The sequence below is a fragment of the Aquarana catesbeiana genome, linkage group LG05 (genome assembly GCF_042186555.1).
Source record: "Aquarana catesbeiana isolate 2022-GZ linkage group LG05, ASM4218655v1, whole genome shotgun sequence".
NCBI classification, from domain to species: Eukaryota; Metazoa; Chordata; class Amphibia; order Anura; family Ranidae; genus Aquarana; species Aquarana catesbeiana.
Window position 1 is genome coordinate 60734035 of NC_133328.1, and position 22434 is coordinate 60756468.

General features: G+C 42.0%; 1 protein-coding gene across 2 annotated transcripts in view; it reads left to right on the forward strand.

Annotated features, from left to right (window-relative positions):
* MYO3A (myosin IIIA) overlaps window positions 1-22434 on the forward strand; it is a 285335-nt gene that overhangs the window by 18871 nt on the left and 244030 nt on the right. For both annotated transcript variants that reach the window (XM_073629787.1, XM_073629788.1), the window contains exon 2: window positions 17190-17372. In XM_073629787.1, coding sequence (XP_073485888.1) covers window positions 17205-17372 — 168 coding nt within the window. In that variant the 5' untranslated portion in view covers window positions 17190-17204. The remainder of the gene's footprint in view (window positions 1-17189; window positions 17373-22434) is intronic.

Below are 22434 nucleotides of genomic sequence, written 5' to 3' on the forward strand. Positions count from 1 at the left end.
CTTTCATTCACACTAGTGGCCAGTGTGAAGGCCCCCCTTACATTCCCAGTCAGTGTAAATCCCTCTTTACATTGGTGGTTACTGTGAATGCTGAATGCTTATATTACATTAGTGGTCAGTTTAAATCCCCATTACATTGGTGGTCAGTGTAGAAACTCCTCTTTATATCAACAATCATTAAAAAAATCCAAACTTGCATTTGTGGTCTATGTGGAAGCCCCCTTTAAATTGGTGGCGAATGTAAATCCCCCTTACATTGGTGGCCAGTGTAGAAATCCCCCTTTATTGGCTGTTGATGTAAAATCCCCCATTACATTGGTTGTCAGTGTAAATTCTTCATAACATTGGTGATCAGTGTACATTTCCCTTTACATTGGTGGTAAGTGTAGAATTGCCCTTAGACTTGTGGTCAGTGTAAACCCCCTAACATTGGTGGTCAGTGTAGAAGTGTCACCTTACATTGGTGGTCAGTACAAATCTCCTCGACAATGGTTGTCAGTGTAAATTCCCCCTTACATGTAGGTCATTGTATATCCCCCCTTACACTGGAGGTTGGTGTAAATGCTCCTATTACATTCGTGTCAGTGGAGAAATCCCTCTTTTCTATCGGTGGGTGGTGTAAAATCCCCCATTACATGGTGGTCAGTGCAAATTCCCCCACACATTGATGGTCAGTGTAAATCCCCCCTCACATTTGTGGTCATTGTAACTTCCCTATTACATTGGCAGAATCCCCCACTATATACTTGCCAAAGATTTCCAGCTTTGCTCTACTTAATTCAGAATTTGTGACAGTGTACTGCCTCCTAACTAATCCCATCCCCCCACCACTGCCACTGATCCCATCAACCCCCAGCATTGCCACTGATCACCCCCCCCCAGCATTGACATTGATCCCAGGAGTCCTAGCATTCCTAGGAGTTTTCTATCTATTGATGGGTCCCCTCACCTCCCTAGTCCATGGTGTGCAGGCAGTGAGGAGATTATGTGCTGTAACATTTAGCAACCAATCAGTGCGCAGTAATGCTGTGTACTAACCTCTTGCAGCCAATCATTGAGCGGTAAGGATATGCAGTAACCTCTGGGAACCAATCAGTGAGCAGTAATAATGTGCAGTAACCTCTAGCAACCAATTAGTGAGTGGTATAGATGTCCAGTAACCTCTAGCAATCAATCAGTGAGCAGTATTGATGTACAGTAATCTCTAGCAACCAATCAACAAGCAGAAGTCATGCGCTGTAACCTCTACAAAATAAAGAGTGAGCCATAATGTGCTGTAACTTCTAGCCACCGGTCAGTGAGCAGTAATGATACACTGTAACCTCTGGCAACCAATCACAATCGCTGCCTGGTCTGATTCAGTAAATTGATTTTGAGTCTAGCTGCTATTAATTTTATGTCTCAATGCATGTGGAGAGCGAAATTGCATGGAAGAGGGGACCCAAGAAAATGTTTGCCCAGAGTCCAGTCAATATTAAAGACGGCCTTGCCTATGTCACTGAAATAGAGACAAAGACAGAAACACTAAAGCTGGCCATACACTAATCGAAATTCTTCAGTTGCAGCAGAAACCAGACAAATATTTATAAGTTTATTGTTTAATGTTGGAATATTTCCACTGATCAGTGCCAGCAGCCAATTTTCCATCGATCAGCTGCTGCAGTCAATCAGTGTTTTCTGATAGTAGTCTGTATCATGTATTCGGATGTTCATTATACCAGATGACTCCGACCCATCTTTAGACATATGGCAATGGGCAGCCCTGCTGATCAGACCACCGATGGGCATTTTTAGACCTTTTCTAACGCACATAAAAAAGTGAAGGGGCGCCTCTAAGAGAAATTGATATCACAATAATGGAAGATGCTCACCTCTTAGATTGGCCAAGTAGACACAATGTTGATTCTCATGACAAGCACATTCTATTATTGTGATAGCAGTTGCCAGCCCATTGATGCTCTAAGAGGCACCCCATCTCTTGGTGTTTTTCCAGTACATTCACTTCCTTGCAGGATCGACCTGGTGGCTGACCAGGAGTAGAATCTCTGATGATTAGATTCCTAGCTTGGACTGCCATGCTCCCCCCTGCTGTGTTTTCTGTGCAGAAAAAAAAGACCGATTTTTTTAACCCCTTTACACTACTTTGTGCATCCAGGTGTATTATGCCTTGTTTTTTTTTCAGTACAAGTTGAGTTTTCATTTGGTAGTAAATAGTAGTAAATCTCTTGATTTATATATTTTTTTCAAAGGCAAACTGGCCCAAAATAGTAATGTTTTTTTTTTAAATTTAGCTGTGTTTTTCTTGTTACTACTATTACCTACCACCAAAGCACAATCCAAAATAAATTCTTCTGCTCCTGACAATCGCAATGATAACACATATGTGTATGTTAGTTGTTGTTTGCACCCGTAGTACAGCCCAGAAGCAATAGTGCACATTTTTCTTTTTTTTTGTCCTACCTTAAACACATCAACACTAACTGACACTGATGCTAATTAAAAAAAAATAAAATCCTGTCCAAAATATACTGACCTTTAAACCGTACTTGACCCAAACACTAACCCTGGCACTGACCTAGATCAAACCTTGATCCAGATATTTTTTATTATTTATTTATTTAACATTTTTTTCAAATGCTTTTTTTTCTTTCTGCAAGGCACGAGAAAGATACATTGTATCCTTCTCCGTTCACAGAAAGAGAAAAACACAGGGGCAGGCTTCACAGTGACTGATCACTGTGGTAGCCAATCAGAGGCTTCCACAGCGATCTGGTGACTTGGAATTGGGAGATCCGGTGTTCAGCCAAAAACTCCAACTCACCAAAATCTCCAACCACGTCACTTCCGGTGACTCTGCTGCACCAATAATTGGAAATCTGGACAATTTGGCTGTTTTCACAGAACAGCGGCAGCGTATAATCTACGGTACACCACATAATGAGTGGACATTGTTAGTTCGTCCTATACTAACCAACAACATGTCCAAGGCAGTGACAACTTTTTTCCTCCTTACCCGGTGATCTGTCAAAACAGCTAACTCGTTGTGAACCGTACTGTATACGCTGCCGCTGTTCTGACAGAACAGCCAACTGGTCGAAATCTCCAATTATTGGTGCTTGAGAGTAACCAAAAGTGACATGAATGGAGCTCTTCGCGAGTTCGAGTTTTAGGCAGAACTCGATCGTTAGTATGGGGCCCGGGGCTCTTGGTGAGACCTCGGTTTCTGTGCTGGGTCAAAGGGAGAAACACATATATGTGGCCCCATGTAAAAAAGCCCAGTGCAGTGAGGCTGCATATATGTGGTATATCTGTGTGAAGGGGGTTAAAGAGTATTGAAGCCTAACATTTCATATTCCTGTTCTCTTAGTATTGCTTCCTTTGTATGAAATACCTGGTGTTCCTGCCAGTCCCTCTGCTTTCCTATTAAAAACTGATCACAATAGGCATGAGAGCAAAGGTGGTCAGTCTGCTAGCTGTGCTGAGAACTCAGCCTTCTTTACTCTAATGATCAGACTTGTCCTGATCCCAGCCCCCTAAACAGTCATTCACTGTGCTGCTGTTTCTCCTCCTTCAGCTCTCTGAGCTTGTTTTAGAGCTGAAAATAGAAGGTATGTGATCACTTATAAAAAAAAAAAAAAATGGGCGGGGGTGTGTTTATAATATTTTTATACCTATACACAAATGTTTTGCCTTTCATTTCTATTTTAACCTGAATGGGTTGTTTTACAGTGTGAGGGTTTTCCAACTCTGCCCAACACTAATATTATGTAACAGCACTTGGTGAACTTCTTATACTGGAAAAATGAACAGTGACTTGAAAAAGTATTCATACACCTTGAAATTTTAACAGTTTTTCATATAACAGCCAAAAATATAAATGTATTTTATTGTGAATTTATGTGACAGGCCAACACAAAGTTGCACTTAATTGTGAAGTGGAAGGAAAATTATAAATGGTTTTCAAATTTTTTACAAATAAATATCTGAAAAGTGTGGCGTGCATTCATGCATGTATTCAGCCCTCTTTACTCTGATACCTCTAACTAAAATCTAGTGGAACCAATTGCCTTCAGAAGTCACCTAATTAGTAAATAGAGTCCACCTGTGTGTAATTTAATCTCAGTATGGATACAGCTGTTCTGAAGCCCTCAGAGGTTTTTTAGAGAACCTTGGTGAACAAATAGCCTCATGAAGGCCAAGGAACAAACCAGACAGGTCAGGGATAAAGTTGTGAAGTTTAAAGCAGGGTTATGTTATAAATAAATATCCCAAGCTTTGAACATCTCACAGAGCGCTGTTCATTCCATCATCTGAAAATGGAAAGAGTATGGCACAACTGCAAACCTACCAAGACATGGCCTTCCGCCTGGCAAGGAGAGCATTAATCAGAGAAGCAGCCAAGAGGTCCATAGTAACTGTGGAGCAGCTGCAGAGATCCACAGATCAGGTGGGAGAATCTGTCCACAGGACAACTATTAGTTGTGCACTCCACAAATCTGGAAGAGTGGCAAGAAGAAAGCCATTGTTGAAAGAAAGCCATCAGAAGTCCCTTTTTCAGTTTGTGAGAAGCCATGTGGGGGACACAGCAAACATGTGGCAGAAGATGCTTTGGTCAGATGAGACCAAAATTTAACTTTTTGGCCTAAAAGCAAAATGCTATGCGTGGTGGAAAACTAACACTGCACATCACCCTGAACACACCATCCCCACCATCCCCATCATGTTGTGGGGATGCTTTTCTTCAGCAGGAACGGGGAAGTTGGTCAGAGTTGATGGGAAGATGGATGAAGCCAAATACAGAGCAATCTTAGAAGAAAACCTGTTAGCGTCTGCAAAAGAATTGAGACTGGGGTGGAGGGTCACCTTCCAGCAGGACAACGACCCTAAACATACAGCCAGAGCTACAATAGAATGGTTTAGATCAAAGCATATTTATATGTTAGAATGGCCCAGTCAAATTCCAGACCCAAATCCAATTAAGAATCTGTGGCAAGACTTCAAAATTGCTGTTCATAGATGCTCTCCATCCAATCCGACAGAGCTTGAGCTATTTTGCAAAGAAGAATGGGCAAAAAATTCACTCTCTAGATGTGCAAAGCTGGTAGAGACATACCCAAAAAGATTTGCAGCTGTAATTGCCGTGAAAGGCGGTTCTACAAAGTATTGACTCAGGGGGCTGAATACAAATGCACGCCACACTTTTCAGATATTTATTTGTAAAAAATCTTGAAAACCATTTATCATTTTCCTTTCACTTCATAATTATGTGCCACTTTGTATTGGTCAATCACAGGGATATGCAATTAGCGGACCTCCAGCTGTTGCAGAACTACAAATCCCATGAGGCACAGCAAGACTCTGACAGCCACAAGCATGACACCCAGAGACAGAGGCATGATGGGACTTGTAGTTTTGCAACAGCTGGAGGTCTGCTAATTGCATATCCCTGGTCTATCACATAAAATCCCAATAAAATACATTTATGTTTTTGGTTGTAACATGACAAGTGTGGAAAATTTCAAGGGGTAAGGATACTTTTTCATGGTACTGTATGTGACACATACATTCCTCTTTAAGTAAAGAGGAACAGCATGCAAATATATCTTCATAAAGTACGCCGATACAAGTCTGGTATTACCAGAGCAATTGGATTTAAACAGCAAGTTGCGAGTCACACCTGGGTGCACAGACGGTGAGCAGGTATCTTGTTTCATTTTACCATCAGTACAAATACAGACATAATAGATTAGAGGTGAGATGCAACACAGCCTGAGAAAGAGGCTAGAAAAATTCCACCTGGAAGCTGACACTTTGTCGCAGACGTGTTAGGGTGTAACCTCAGGGGAGGCAGAAGCTACAATAGCTCCAGGACTGGTTTGGTCAGGAGTCGCATAGGTGCTAAGCAATCTGACAGGTATGCAACTTTGCATGATCATTGTAAGGATACCTGCTTAACCCAACTTTATTGTTTTTATTTAGATAAATTGAACTTTTAGTATATGTACAGACAAGCAATTAGGATGTACTTGCTGAAGTATGGTGTGTTATCAATGATAATAATTCAATGTGACCTTCACATTTGTATAACCTTCTTCTCCCTTTTTTGCTGTTTTACTAAATGTAGAGATTTGTAGCTAAGCCACTAGATCAATGATGGCCAACTTCTGAGACATAGGAGTCCAGAACTACTGCTCCTTATATCACCCGGTGGTCATGTATATTTAGTATATGTAATGCTACAGAAGACTTTCAGAGACTGTGTGTTACAGGAACATATTACATGAGACTGCTAGAGATCATTAACACTACACAGCCCCATTACAAATCCAACTGCCACTACCAACTGCTGGGATCTGGGGTCTAAGGCAGTGTTGCCAAACGTCAGTATTTTTCCTGGCAGCCAGTAAGAAACAGGCACTTTTCTCCTGCCAGTGAATGCCAGTGACAGGAAAAGGTTGAGAGTTAAAAATATGGCTGTGACGCTCGGCTCAGAACTGCGCATGCCAAGTTTCTGTCTGAAACTGGCCAAGACCATCTGAATGCCTGCTACAGTTTATTTGGGCGGCGAGTCTGGCGGAGGTGGTGCCTGAGTGTGTCATGTGATGTCATGGTGTAAGGTAGCCAAGCGGAGCAACCCGTAGCCTCGTGTGCGGGTCTGCAGGATGGGAGCAAGGCAAGCCAGGAGTGGGACTGTCAGTGCTGTTTGGACTGGAGTAGACTGAAGGGACCACCTGGTGTGCAGGGAGACTGTCAATGTGACTCAGGAGGGGACGTGTCGTGTTGGTGAGGTTTCATCATCATCTGTGCTGCTGCACACTGCCGTCAGTGTCACTGTCAGAGTCAGTTTTCATGTGTGTGTCCCCGCTGTCAGAATACAATGACTCAGTGGGAAGGATTCTCTCATCCAAATTGAGTGTGTGGTTGGAGGAATCTGGTCAGTTTTTTCGTTCAACCTCCAACCTGCTGGCTGAATGAAAAAAAATATGAATTATGTATGGTCTGCATAACAACTGCTTAACAACTGTTGAGATAAGGTATCAGCCACATAGGAGTTCAATGTTTTCAGTGAGTTGGCCAACTCATTTTGAGAAGAGGCAGTAAAGCACAACCATTGTGTAGCACTGCAAAGCAGAAAACAGAGCCTGTATGTCTACTGCAAAATACTATAAATCAGTAAATAATGGGTTAACATGTACATACTGTAACCTAAAACTAGAAGGAAGGTGTTCTAAAACATCAACACACATTGATAAGAGTATTTATACCAAGCTGATCTCTTTTACATGTATGCACAGCCGTGGCCAAATGTTTTGAAATTGACACAAATATTAATTTGCACAAAGTCTGCTGCCTCAATTTTTATGATGGCAATTTGCATATACTCCAGAATGTTATGAAGAGTGACCAGATGAATTGCAAATAATTGCAAAGTCCCTCTTTGGCATGAAAATGAACTTAATCCCCCCAAAAAAAACATTTCCACTGCATTTCAGCCCTGCCACAAAATGAGCAGCTGACATAATGTCAGTGATTCTCTCGTTAACACAGGTGTCAGTGTTGACGAGGACAAGGCTGAAAATCACTCTGTAATGCTGATTGAGTTAGAATAACAGACTGGAAACTTTAAAAGAAGGGTGGTGCTTGAAATCATTGTTCTTCTGTTAACCATGGTTACCTGCAAGAAAACAGGTGCAGTCATCATTGCTTTGCACAAAAAGGGATTTACAGACAAGGATATTGCTGCTACTAAGATTGCACCTAAATCAACCGTTTATCGGATAATCAAGAACTTCAAGGAGAGAGGTTCCATTGTTGTGAAGAAGGCTTCAGGGTGGCCAAGAAAGTCCAGCAAGGGCCAGGACTGTCTCCTACAGCTGATTCAGCTGTGGGATTGGGGGGCACCACCAGTGCAGAGCTTGCTCAGGAATGGCAGCAAGCTGGTGTGAGTGCATCTGCACGCGCAGTGAGGTGAAGACTTTTGGAGGATGGCCTGGTGTCAAGAAGGACAGCAAAGAAGCCACTTCTCTTCAGGAAAAACATCAGGGACAGACTGATATTCTGCAAAAGGTACAGGGATTGGACTACTAAAGACTGGAGTAAAGTCATTTTCTCTGATGAATCCCTTTCAATTGTTTGGAGCATCTGGAAAAAACCTTGTCCAGAGAAGAAAAGGTGAGCCCTACCATCAATTATGTGTCATGTCAACAGTAAAGCATCCTGAGACCATTCATGTGTGGGGTTGCTTCTCAGCCAAGGGAGTGGTCTCACTCACAATTTTGCCTAAGAAGACAGTCATGAATAAAGAATGATGCAAAAACATCCTCCGAGAGCAACTTCTCCCAACCATCCAAGAACAGTTAGGTGACGAACAATGACTTTCCAGCATGATGGAGCACCTTGCCATAAGGCAAAAGTGACAACTAAGTGGCTTGGGGAACAAAACATCGGAATTTTGAGTCCATGGCCAGGAAACTCCCCAGACCTTAATCCCATTGAGAATTTGTGGTCAATCCTCAAGAAGCGGGTGAACATAAAACCCCCACAATTCTGACTCAAAACATTAAAGTAGTAAACCCTGCTTGGTCATTTTTACCTACAGGTAAGCCTATAATAAGACTCACCTGTAGGTAAAATAAATATCTCCTAAACATGTACCGTTTAGGAGATATTCACCCTGCATGCAGTCAGTGACATCATTGGCACATGCACTCTGAAGGTCCTGCATACCTTGCTGGAACTTCAGAGCTTTGTGCCGGAACCGAGGGCTCCCACGAGTACGTGCGGGAGTGACACTATCGTGGCTCTGGCCAATCACATAGCTGGAGCACGCAAACCCGGAAGAAAGACAGTAGGAACATGTCAGCCCTCTCAGTACTATGCTGGAGGGCTTTGTTCCAAGATAAGTATTACATAATGAATGCGCATCTCCCGGGCTGTAGTACAAACAGGAAGGGTCGGTGGATAGCATATCAGGAGGCTGCTGTCTGCTATCCTAGTTGTTATAGGGATGGAGTAGTCCATCGTGTTGCTTTCAAAGAGGGCCTGTCCCTCATCAGAGAAGGCAAATATGTTCCATAGCGTCCACATCTTAGTGTAGCGTTCCCGTTGGTGATGGGATGTGAGGATAAGATCCTTCATTTTGTTAATTTCCTCCTTCTTTTTGAGCCACAATCCTATGGATGGAGGTTGTGTGGACTTCCAGCATAAAGGGATGTATGCCTTGGCTGCGTTGAGGAGGTTGCGAACTATTGATTTTTTATACATTTTTTGCGAAATGTTGGAGGCATGGAGCAGAAATAAGGCTGGATCTTCTGGTATGGGGCGTTCGGTAAACTTTTGGGCAGTGTGCTGGATCGTCTTCCAGAAATGATCCAGCTTAGGACAGGACCAGTAGATGTGGAGAATTGTACCCTGGTCCTCTTGGCACCTCCAGCAGCAATCCGAGGACGAGGGGAAAATTTTTTGTGGTTTTGCGGGGGTATTATACCATCGGGTGACAATTTTTAAGTAGAACTTTTATCTCAAAAGCAAAAAAACTGTTTGCCGTAACTGCTTATAAAGTGTTAGCTAAATCTGCTAGTACATCTTAAAGCTCCCCTCTCCGCAGACTGACAATGCTGCTGTCCAACGATTTCTGCTTTACCACTTCCAGAATGCAGACACCCTAAGACAGGAGGTGTGTTTGCAACGGAACAGCCATGTGGTCACTTTCTTCCTTGCAGTGTGGAACAGCAGCATAGCGCACAACAGCCTGCAGACCTGGGCTCACAACTAGTCTAGGTCCTGTAGCTCTCACAGCAGCAAAGTTCTCCCCTTAGGCCCCATCCACACTAGGTGTACCGGGCACATATGTTTCTGTCCACGTTTTTTGTGCTTTTTTTTTTTGCATGTCTTTTGTTTGTTCACTTGAATAGGCTGCCCTACCTGCGACAAACGTGGCAAAAAAGCACCTGCCCTTTTTTACTATCTGTTTTGGCATGCTTATTAGGCAACGTGCGTTTTATCACATTTTTTGCACATTTCTGCACACTCCTCTCATAATGCAGAAATGTGAATGGGGCCTAACAGTTCAGTGGGTTCTCCAAAACCTCTGCAGCTCTGGGGTTTCTCCCTTGGCTCCTGCTGCTCAGCCTACAGGTCCCAACTTCTTCTATCTTCCGTATAGGCGGAACTACTGTCCCAGCCTTGCAGTGGCCAATCAGTTTCCTAACAACAAGGCGGGCAGCCAATTCAAGTCCTCGTTGGCATTCCCTCTCTCTGTGCTCTCACGGGCAGGTAGGGGAAACAAGCTGTGCGGACTGGGAGCAATGTTCTGTTTGTTGGGTTAAAGAGGCCGCTGGTTAGTGCCAAATAAGTTGCCTGATTTAGTAGTTTATCAAAAGACAACTGTGCAGGGCTGACACTAGTCAGTTCACAAAAATGCTCTGTGTTGGTTCTCACAACATGAATAAGGAGTTGCATTTCTGGCAGATCACCAGGTATTTTCTGTACTTGCAGAGTCTTTAATGGGATAAAACATGAGGAAATGTGCATGTATCGCAGAGATGTACTGCTTTTTTTTTGCCCTGACATTCACTTTAAGCATGTACCATCATTTTTCTAACTATACATTTGCTTTGTGTTATTAATCTGATCACTAGGTGTTAATGTTTTAACCACCTTTTTCTATGTATTGCTTCTAATTAAATACTTGCATGAGTGTAGATTTGTATGCTAATTACTAATGCAGGCTTTGCTTCCTAGATCTAGTACCTTGCTGATCCTTTTATCTCAAGGAAAGTCTATCAGACAGGACTGGACTGATAACCCTAGATGCTCAGCAATCTCTATTGATGTGAAACATCCACTATGCTAATTGTAGTACAAATCCCTGTTATCTAGACTGCATAGGTTCCAGGTTACAACAATATATAGAATGCCTTTTATGCAATACTAAGTACACTGTAAATGCACCCCAGTGGCAATGCAGTCACTGTGTCAGTTGATCTTAATTCAGTTTTGTTTCCATAAATAAGTGGAGGTCAACTGTCTTGAGATTGGGGGTCTAAAGTGCGGCTCTCGATATCACCAAAGGACCACTCATAAAATTAAAGTGTTACTAAACCCAGGACCAGACATTTCTTGTAGTTGGCCACCAGGTTTGCACACATCTCAGGAAGGATTTTGTCCCACTCCTCTTTGCAGATTCACTTTCAGTCATTAATGATAGCATAGATTACTGGACAGCCAACCACCCTTGGTAATCCACAGCGACCCCGTCAGAATTCTGGAGACCCCAATGACACACACACATAACAGGCAGCTTTCGTGTGCAAAGTGAGTCTGAACTCTTTATTAAGAATGATATCTTTATGTGAGTTACAACATAGAGGGGAGGGGTAAACTTGCTCCTAAGTTTCTAAGGCTTAAGCAGGCTTCTACAGAGAGATTTTTTTATCATTAATTTTAGGCAGCTGAAAGGAATTTACAAAGATAGCTTATCTGCATAGACTAACTACCTAGAATCGGCCTAATTACAATGAGTCATACAGTGGGGGTTCTAATTAAAACTTGGCTCAAACAAAAAAGTCTAAAACTCTAACGAGAAAGAAGTGTAAGATAAGACACGTACATTCTTTAAAAACAAGCTTTTAAAATGGAGGGGAGATTACAAAATGGAGTGACAGTTGATAATATGCTCTATTACAATTAAGGTTTTAGGGCTGACGTTTGGTAACTTGAACCTTCAGCTCCCTCCACATATTTTCTATGGAATTAAGGTCTGGAGACTGGCTAGGCTCCAGGACCTTAATGTGCTTCTTCTTGAGCCACTCCTTTGTTGCCTTGGCCGTGTGTTTTGGGTCATCGTCATGTTGGAATACCCATTAACGACCCATTTTCAATGCCCTGGCTGAGGGAAGGAGGTTCTCACCCAAGATTTGACGGTACATGGTCCTGTTCATCGTCCCTTTGATGCGGTGAAGTTGTCCTGTCCCCTTAGCAGGAAAACAACCCCAAAGCATAATGTTTCCACCTCCATGTTTGACAATGGGGATGGTATTCTTGGGGTCAAAGGCAGCATTCCTCCTCCTCCAAACACGGCGAGTTGAGTTGATGCCAAAGAGCTCGAATTTGGTCTCATCTGACCACAACACTTTCACCCAGTTCTCCTCTGAATCATTCAGATGTTTATTAGCACACTTCGGACCGGCCTGTACATGTGCTTTCTTGAGCAGGGGGACCTTGCGGGCAGTGCAGGATTTCATTCCTTTACAACGTAGTGTTTTCTTGGTGACTATGGTCCCAGCTGCCTTGAGATCATTGACAAGATTCTCCCGTGTAGTTCTGGGCTGATTCCTCACCATTTTCATGATCATTGAAACTCCACAAGTTGAGATCATGGAGCCCCAGATCGAGGGAGATTGACAGTTATTTTGTGTTTCTTCCATTTGCGAATAATCGCACCAACTGTTGTCACCCTCTCACCAAGCTGCTTGGTGATGGTCTTGTAGCCTATTCCAGCCTTGTGTAGGTCTAAAATTTTGTCCCTGACATCCTCAGACAGCGCTTTGGTCTTGGCCATGGTGGAGAGATTGGAATCTGATTGATTGCTTCTATAGACAGGTGCCTTTTATACAGGTAACAAGCTGAGAATAGGAGCACTCCCTTTAAGAGAGTGCTCCTAATCTCAGCTCGTTAAATGTATAGAAGACATCTGGGAACCAGAAATCTTGATGATTGATAGGGGATCAAATACTTATTTCACTCATTAAATTGCAAATCAATTTATAACTTTTTTGAAATGCGTTTTTCTGGATTATTTTGTTGTTATTCTGTCTCCCACTGTTAAAATAAACCTACCATTAAAATTATAGACTGAACATTTCAAACGTACAAAATAAGCAGGGGGTCAAATACTTTTTCCCTCATTGTAACAGTCTTGTAACTTCTATAAGTGTCTGGCTTGTAGGAGGAGTTTTCATTCTCCTCTAATTATCCTATGAGGCTGCAGGACCCCTGACCCTCTGTCTGGACAGTGTTGATTGGACCTGTGCTGATCACATGCACCCTCCCAAAAAAAAACCAAAAAACTCTCTAGCAATACACACAAAACTAAGCATGTGCAGAGTGCCTCCTAGAGCTCTGTGCTATCAGCATATGGACTGGATATCAGAGATGGTCAGAGACTGCAGACATTAAAAGAGATGGTCAGAGACGATGGATATGATGCAGGAGATGGTCAGAGACTGTAGATATTATACAAGAGATGGTCAGAGACTACGGACTTGATACAAGAGATGGTCAGAAATTATGGATATGTTGCAAGAGATGGTCAGAGCCTGGGGCATGATACAAGAAATGGTCAGAGACTGTGCACATGATACAAGAAGATGGCCAAAGACTGCAGACATGATACGAAGAATGTGAGAGACAGAGAACATGCTTGAAGAAGCAGTAATAGACTAGAGACATATTATGAGAAACCGTTATACAATATATCACTGCTATAATGGGACAAACTGGGCCCTGAGGGCTGCACAAAAATGCCAAAGGACCACATGTAGCCCCTGGGCCATTGGATGGGCACCAGGGCTATAAATGATAAAGAGCCGTGTATAATTAGAATGAATAGCCGATTTTCTGTTTAGTAATTATATAAAAGATGCTGTTATCACCATTCAACCTTCTTCTGCCTCAGATAACAGATAGCAGAAACCATACTAAGTTTACATAAGAGGCCAAAGTAATTTTTCCTGTGTAGGAATGGAAACTTTTACACCCTGGTTAGTGAATATTATTAGTTTTTCCATCATGTAAAATTAGTATTTGGTTGGGTGTACTGGTGTTTCCAGTGGCTAACTGGCTATATAGCGCTTACCAGATGCAGAACCAGATGTAGAAGACTTTGACAAGGGCACAAAAGCAATACAGAGATTTTATATTCTACCTACATATATCACAGCAGTTTATTATTAAAAGCAAAAAAACAAGCCTTATGCCGCGTACACATGATAGGAAATTCGTCCAGCAAAAGACCGATGAGAGCTTTTGGTCGGAAAATGCGACTGTGTGTATGCTCCATCTCACTTTTGCTGGCTGAATTCCAGCCAGCAAAAGATTGGGAGCATGTTCTCAATTTTTCAGTCGGAAAAAGTTCCTATCCGAAAATGCGATCGTCTGTAGCAATTCCGACGCGTTAAATTCCTACGCATGCTCGGAAACAATTTGACGCATGCTCGGAAGCATTGAACTTCATTTTCTCAGCTCATCATAGTGTTGTACATCACAGCGTTCTTGGCGGTCGAAAGTTCAGCGAACTTTTGTGTGACCGTGTGTATGCAAGCCAAGCTTGAGCGGAATCCCGTCGGAAAAGCCATCATATCTTTTTCCGACCAAAATCCTGATCGTGTGTACGCAGCATTAGGGGGATCAAAGTCCGAAAATGTTATATTTTAACACAGCACATTAATTTTACTAATCTGCAGTCATTATGGCTCCCATGACGTGCTAATGATTAATTATCAAATAATTATGTATTCAAATTTGATTCAGCAAACTGTGATATGGAGTAACAAGTAGTGTAGCAGTGATTACTAGTATTATCTTGAATCGGCTGGAATGATTGTTATCCATTAATTACATTAAAACCTCGATTTAAATACACATTTTTTTCTGTAGATGTACAAATTTCTTTTTGGTTCAAGCTTTACATGAACTTGTAACTAGTCTATTAATAGTTAGGGATTTACATATCGTTAATGAGTAGAAAATTAACTATGAAACAACTATGAAACTCTGATGCCGTCATGTGGGCGTCTAGTCCATCTTGGCTGACTCACGTGGGGAGGTAATCTGGCACCACTTGTGGGCGGCTTCCACCGCCTACTACTGACTGCCCCTCCTCTATTGTCAGGCCAACGTGACGCTGGTTGGGCCCCTACATGCATTGGGCTTGTGCGCACACTGTCAGTCTCTTACCTGCACATTCGTGCATGCTGCATATCAGGTGGTGGATACTATCAACATTCATCTACACATTAACATAAGGTTATCTTTGCTGGCTACACTATGGTGGATTGTGCACTTATTCAGCATACTTTTCTTATCACATCTCTGCCCTTATGGGTATCGAGCATGGGGACCTTTGCATTACCCTGCACACTCTTGTTCTTCTGTTCACTACCTAGCCCGCCCTCCCTCCACATTATCTGACCAACATTCACATCTTTACACCTTATATATACCTCCACAATCTCCTATGGTGCAAGGTGTTCACCTCCACTTTTATTAGTATTATTTCATATGTGAGATTCTCACTATTTATACATTTTTTACAGACTCTGGGGTTATGCACCATCACTCTACCTATGGAGGTTTCACTCAGTACCTATGGAGGTTTCCACTTTGTGGGGTATTTTGTGTGTGTGTTGCCTGCAGGTCCCTTACCTCAGCTCTCAGGACAGGCTACCCCACCGGTCCCTGGTTGGACCATACCGTATGTCTTGCTTATTAGCTCCATGTAAGTTTTGTAGGATTGAATACTTCCTTTCCTTGCTATTATACATATTTACATTATCTCTGAGGTTTCTTGTTAGATTTATTGGTCTTTTTTAGTCATGCTGACGCATTCGCCCCTTAAGAGTGGTTTATACCATGAAACGCATTGAGCCTATTTAGGATGCAGTCATGACTTCAATCTACCATGTTCTTTTTATATTCCTACAGTTTTAATTATTATTATTTCTTACTCATCATATGGAGCCCTGTATACCGGCCACTGGCATGTACTTTGACACCAACACATTATATGTGTGTATATATCTATTGTATTCATGTTTTGTACATATATGAATTCTGCATGTATATATTATCTGCTAGATATACTCCTTGACAATAAATACACTTATACATTTTATGGTCTGTCATATGCTTCATCTAAAGTCCCGTACTTTTCTTCTTTGTTTCCTATAGCATTAGGTCAGTCAAGGTAAAACCATCCCTATATGTCCCCTTAGCCAGGCTTGCGGTGCATCCTGCGGTGACTCATAACAAGGAAAAACTTACACTTTCTCCATCAGGGAGCTATCAGTTTCACCTCTTTACGTAACTCCCATGTGCTCGAGTCTCAGAAATCTTTCATTATCTACAAATTAAAAATGTTGTCATGACGTCCATTAAAATGTCATCCTCTTTACAAACACTGACCCAATTTGAGTGCATGTGCCTCAAAGACCCAATGACCACAGGTATTATATCTACAATACTAATTTGTTGTTGGAAAGTCAGGTCCCCTCACCTCTACAATATATGGAGCACTGGTAAATAAACTTAGATGAAGCCATAGACCAGGAAGATTGAGGACATATCTGATACACTACATTCCATGGCTCCATAAATGCCTCAGCTATAAAATCTAACTTTAAACTACTTATGCATTGGTACATGGTCACACAATGCCTTTCTTTCCTTTGCCCCTTCTGTGTCAAGATTATGTTTCGGGGGTCTGCCAGAACCTGGAACACTCCTCCACAAATGGGGGACTGCCGCACCTGCCCCTCCATTGGGAGCTTTTGGAATGAGCTGTACCAGATTTAAGTCTAAACGCTGTACAAATACCCAGTGTCACCTCCCAACCTTCCTTTTCACAGCTGTGAAGGAAGTTTTAGCCAAAGCCTGGTGATCTTCCATCCCGTTGATAATACAAGTGAAGAATAAAAAGGAATGGTATCTCTTGAATGAAAAGATGTCTGAAATTCTTAAACATTTACTCTTCATCATCTGATTGCTTCATCGAGCTAGCTAGCTAGACCACTCTGTCTGGTTAAAGGGTGATAACACCCCTGACAGATTTCTTTCTACCACCCCCTAACTATTCCCCCCTATCCCTTTTCTTACTTTTTTTTATTCTTCATGTGAACATAAAATATAGATATAGCACTTCTATTTCCAGACCACCATTTAATTGTACCTTGATTTTGTGAAAATACACTTCTTGCCTGAAATTGTGTTTTTTGTTATGTAAGTTTACAAACCTTTGAATAAAAAATTATTGAAACCGAAAAAAACAGAATTTTGCTTTGCACCTGATTGAAGTTAACATATCTCCACTTTATTCTGTACATGAGTCATAAATCACAGACACCACTTGAACTGATGACAGGAGAACCTTGGTCATCCTGTGTGAGTTTACAGCATGTTTTTTTTTTCAGGGTGATGCGCCAAAAATGTTTTCATTACGCGGAAAGCCATTTGCATTTGATGGATTTCCTGACCCATCTGACACTTGGGAAATTGTAGAAACTATTGGAAAGGGAACATATGGTAAAGTGTTTAAAGTGTTGAATAAGAAAAATGGGAGCAAAGCTGCTGTGAAAATCCTGGATCCTTTTCATGTAAGTTATCACTTTTATATATGTAGTATTTAATGCTTGTTTACTACTTGTTACTTCCAGAACATATTGGTATACAGTCATTTAATTTTGTAGCAACTAACCAGAATTCAGCTTTTGATTGTTTAGTTAACTAGACATAGAACATTTTAGTATATTTAGGTTGTGTGACCCCATAAGTAGGTTCTTTCAAAAATTTGTGTTTGACCTCTACATCACCTTTTATCCCAGATCAGCAGGTATATCTTTTTAATAAATAAGATAATTCTTATTAAGAGCTAAAGGTTAATTTTTTTCCCATTTTTTATACAGCTATGCGTGCATAACTAGAACCTTCGGGGTCATGGTGCAAGAAACCCCCCTTTCCTCTGAGCCCAGGGCCCTTTACTCCCATCATGAGGCCCTTTATTATGGTCTCGCAACAGGATTATTTCACATGCTATGCAACAGGCTCCCTTCCTCCCGTCTTGGGTAGGGTTGCCACCTTTTTTTGATTAGTGTTCTCTTGCAAAAGCAGGAGAAAGAAGGAACAGATGGGGGTGACTTCAGTCAGTGTGGATGGTGAGGTCACTGACCTGAGGATGGAGGCTCAGGCATTGGTGTCCGTTTACGAAGCAGTGAAATCTATCTACTGCTTTATTCTCCGGCATTCACAGTGGAGATTTTTCTCCTCTGTGTGCCAGTTTATGAAGCGGAGTAGATCGCTTCACCTTTGGAGGAGTGAAGCGATCTACAAGCGCTTCCAACAGTGGAGAACGGCCCCTGATACTGGAATCTTGTGAGACTTTACGAGATTACAGTACCAGAAATTCACATAGACACAGAGATGTCAGTTTATTAAGCAGTGATAAATTATCACAGCTCAGTAAAACAAGGAGTCCCCCTATATATATATATATATATATATATATATATATATATATATATATACACACATACATACATACATACATACATATACACACACACACACACATTATATATACACACACACACATTATATATATACAGGGCTTTTTTTCAGGGGGAACTTGGTGGAACTCAGTTCCACCACCTCTGGCTCGGACCCTTTGGTGCCTGCTCACCACAATCACTTGTAAACACAGAATTCTGGTTTCTGTGTTTACAAGTGACAGCTCTGCACTCTGTATGTAATGCAATCCTGGTATTTAATGCCCCTTTAAGACCCTCCTACTGTTTTCGTGAAATTTGACTGAACACACCCACTATTTGATGTGATTTGGAGGGTGTGTATAGGGGGAGGGGTTTTGTGGGGCCGTGGTTAAACGTGGTTAAATTCCAGCACCTATTGTTTGAGAAAAAAAGCCCTGTGTGTGTGTATATATATATATATATATATATATATATATATATATATATATATATATATATATATATATATATATATATATATAAATATATATATATATATATATATATATATATATATATATATATATATATATATATATATATATATATATATATATATATATATATAAATAAGACAGGGGGGCATGCTTGCAGTGTTGGGGGGTCTGAACGAGGTATAAGGAAGTTAAAAATCTTCCTCCTTCCCCCTCAGATCCCCAGAGATTTCCTCTTCACTCCCCAATTCTCCGCCTCTGAGCTGGTGAATCGGGGGGTGTGAATTCTGTCACAGATCACCAGTGAAGCGCTGAGATCGCAGCTTCATAAACTGGCCGTTCTTCTGTCATTCAATGAGGATTCTCAGTGTGCGGAGATCATCGGCGGGAGAACATGTTCAAACACTTCTCCCCCCGATTATCTCTGTTTCATAAACTGTTTATGGACTGTGATCAGCGGTGATTCTGGGGATCACTGCTGATCACTACTTCATAAACAGACACCATTGGCTGTTAGCACCTTTCATTTCCACCATGCATCATCCAGCTGCTGGGCTTCAAACTTCCCGTAGACACAGGAGGAGAGGGGCAGGAAGAGGAGGATCAGATCCAGCTCTCTCTCTCCTCTCCCGTTCCTGCAAGGGGGAGAGAATTGTCTGTGCTGGCTCTGGGATGCATGAGAGTGACACTCTCAGCTCAGACCACTGCAGCCAGCAACCCCTCGCTTGGGAGCCACAGTCCGGGTTCTTGGTGCCTCCACAATAGCGGAACACCGGGGCCTGGTCGCAAGTGCGACCCTGGTAGTTCCGTCAATGCAACTACAAAGCAAAGTACAGTCTTCTCCAATTGCTAGATGTAAAAGAGGCAAAAGAATGCAAAAACAGTACACATAATTGCATTTAACAGTATGACAGTAAATGAATGACAGGTACATCACATAACAAGACATTAACAAACAATCTAACGGCCAAAACCAATGGAAATTATTCTGTACTCCTACTCCTGGACCTCTCTTCTGCCTTTGATACAGTTGACCACCCCCTCCTCCTCAAAGAACTCCACACCTTTGGTTTCCGTGACTGTATTCTTTGCAGGTTCTCTTATCCAACCACACCTTTAGCGTTACTTACAATTTTACTTCCTCCTCTCCTCTTCCTTTCTCTGTTCCCCCAAGGTTCTGTTCCTGGACCTCTTCTATTCTCAATCTACACCTCCTCCCTGGGTCAGCTGTTAGCCTCCTATGGCTTCCAATACCATCTCTACGCCAACGACACCCAAATTTCTCTCACTACCCCTCAGCTTACTCCCTTAGTCTCCTCACGTCTCACTAATTTACTAACAGACATATCAGCCTCGATGTCACACCACTTCCTCAAACTCAATCTATCGTAAACTGAACTCATTATATTTATTCCCTCAGGTGCCCCTTGCCCTGATCTCTCTGTTAAGATTGATGGCACAACTATCAACCCATCCCCGCATGCCATGGTTCTAGGTGTAATCCTGGACTCTAAACTATCCTTTAGGCCCCACATCCAATCACTGTCCAAATCTTGCTGCCTCAACCTCCACATCTCCAAAATATGTCCCTTCCTAACCAATGACACCACCAAGCTCCTATTTCCCTCCCTGATCATGTCAGGACTCGACTACTGCAACTCCCTCCTTATTGGCTTACCTTTACATAGGATATCCCTCCTTCAGTCCATCATGAATGCTGTTGCCAACCGCTCCTTGTCTGCTACTCCTCTCTGTCAATCCCTCCACTGGCTCCCGCTCACCCAACAAATTAAAGTGGAGTTCCACCCACTTTTACAACTCTTCAGCATCCCTCACTAAACTGTGCACTGTAAACGAATTGGATATTTTAAAAAAAAATTTCTCAGCACCTACTGTATATCTGCTGTATTCATTTTTCCCTTCCTCCTCCCTGGCCGTGGCCCATCGCATCATTTCCTGTTTGCAATGCCTTCTGGGAAGGGGCGGCAACTTCCTCTGACACTGCTGTTGCTATGGAAACCTGGCCTGAAACCTATTACACTGCTTGTGCTGCACTGAGCATGTGTGAGATATGCAAGGATGAGATCCAGGAAGAAATACAGTCTGGCTTCAGCTGCCCACACTTAAGATGGCCACGGCCTGCTGTAAGTTTATAAAATAACAAACTACTGCTATAAACTAACAAAACAGACCTTAGTTTACAGACTAACTTTACTAGAATACATTAAGCTTGTGTATTATAGGGGTATTTTTATTTAAAAAGTATAATTTGGGCCGGAACACCACTTTACATTCAAAATACTAACAACAACTTACAAAACTATCCACAATTCAGCCACCGGCTAAATCACTAACCTAGTGTCAAAATACCAACCTAATCATTCTCTTCGTTCCTCCCAAGACCTCCTGCTCTCTGACTCCTTTTTCACCACCTCCTACGCTCGCCTCCAGGACTTTTCCAGAGCCTTTCCCATCCTATTGAACTCCCTACCCCAATCTGTCTGATTATCTCCTACTCTGTTTGCTTTTAAATGATCCCTAAAAACCATCCTCCTCAGAGAAGAATATCCTGCCTCCACCTAACTACTGTGCTTTTTATTTTCTCCATCAACTCATCCCCCCACAGTTAGTACCTTTTGTATCACTTGACCCTCCCTCCTAGATTGTAAGCTCTAACGAGCAGGGCTCTTTGATTCCTCCTGCATTGAATTGTATTGTAATTTTATTGTCTGCCCTCATGTTATAAAGTGCTGCACAAACTGTTGGCGCTATATAAATCTTGTATAATATTAATAAAGAAGAGACACCATGTTTAAAACAAAATGTTGATGGGAACCCACTGTGTTGATAAGGGATGCAAAGTCCAAGGACACAAAGGGGCCACCCCTACTGGAACTGGAATACTCTGGTAACAATCAGGAAGGTGTTCCCTACAGTAGCTAGATCTTTCAGGGAAAGCTGTGTGCTATTTGGCTCCGGACCCTCCTGTTGCAGTTTCTGAAAGTGGAGGACCTTTCACCTGGCTGCAGATTACTTGCCCATCTTGTTCTGCCTCTCTGTGTTGCTAAATGAGTTTTTCCCTGTGTAGTTATTAAAGTGTTACTAAACCCAAGACCCTGCATTCACTATATTTGGTCTCCCACAGTACACAGAACATGGAAATGTAATTATTTTAGTAAACATAAACTGCTAAATACCTTTTCTCATTGGCAGTATATAGCAGCCTTGTGACTTGTATCAGTTCCTTGTAAAGCTTGGAGGAGGAGTTTTCATACTGCACTTAGCTGCCCTATCAGGATCCAGGACCCCTAACCTTCTGTATGGACAGTGCTGATTGGCTCCGTGTTGATCACATGCACTCCCAAGAAAAAAAAAAACTCTCCAGCAATACACACCAAACGGAGCATGTGCAGCCTGACTCCAAAAGCTCTGTCTTATCCGGACATGTTATGGAGCCAGTGGAAGAAGAGGATGATCTGTGCATACAAGATCAAACAGCTTTTTTACACAATGCAGATGATTAACCCCTTAGGTTCCACAGTGAGTATAACAAGCATGCTTTACTGCATATACAGACTGATTTTACTTTTGTGGGTTTAGTAACACTTTAACTGTATCCTTCAGGTGCATATTTGGAAAGAAGTGCAAAGAATAATAATGTATAAAACTCACAACAACCAGTCAGATTTCAGTTTGTT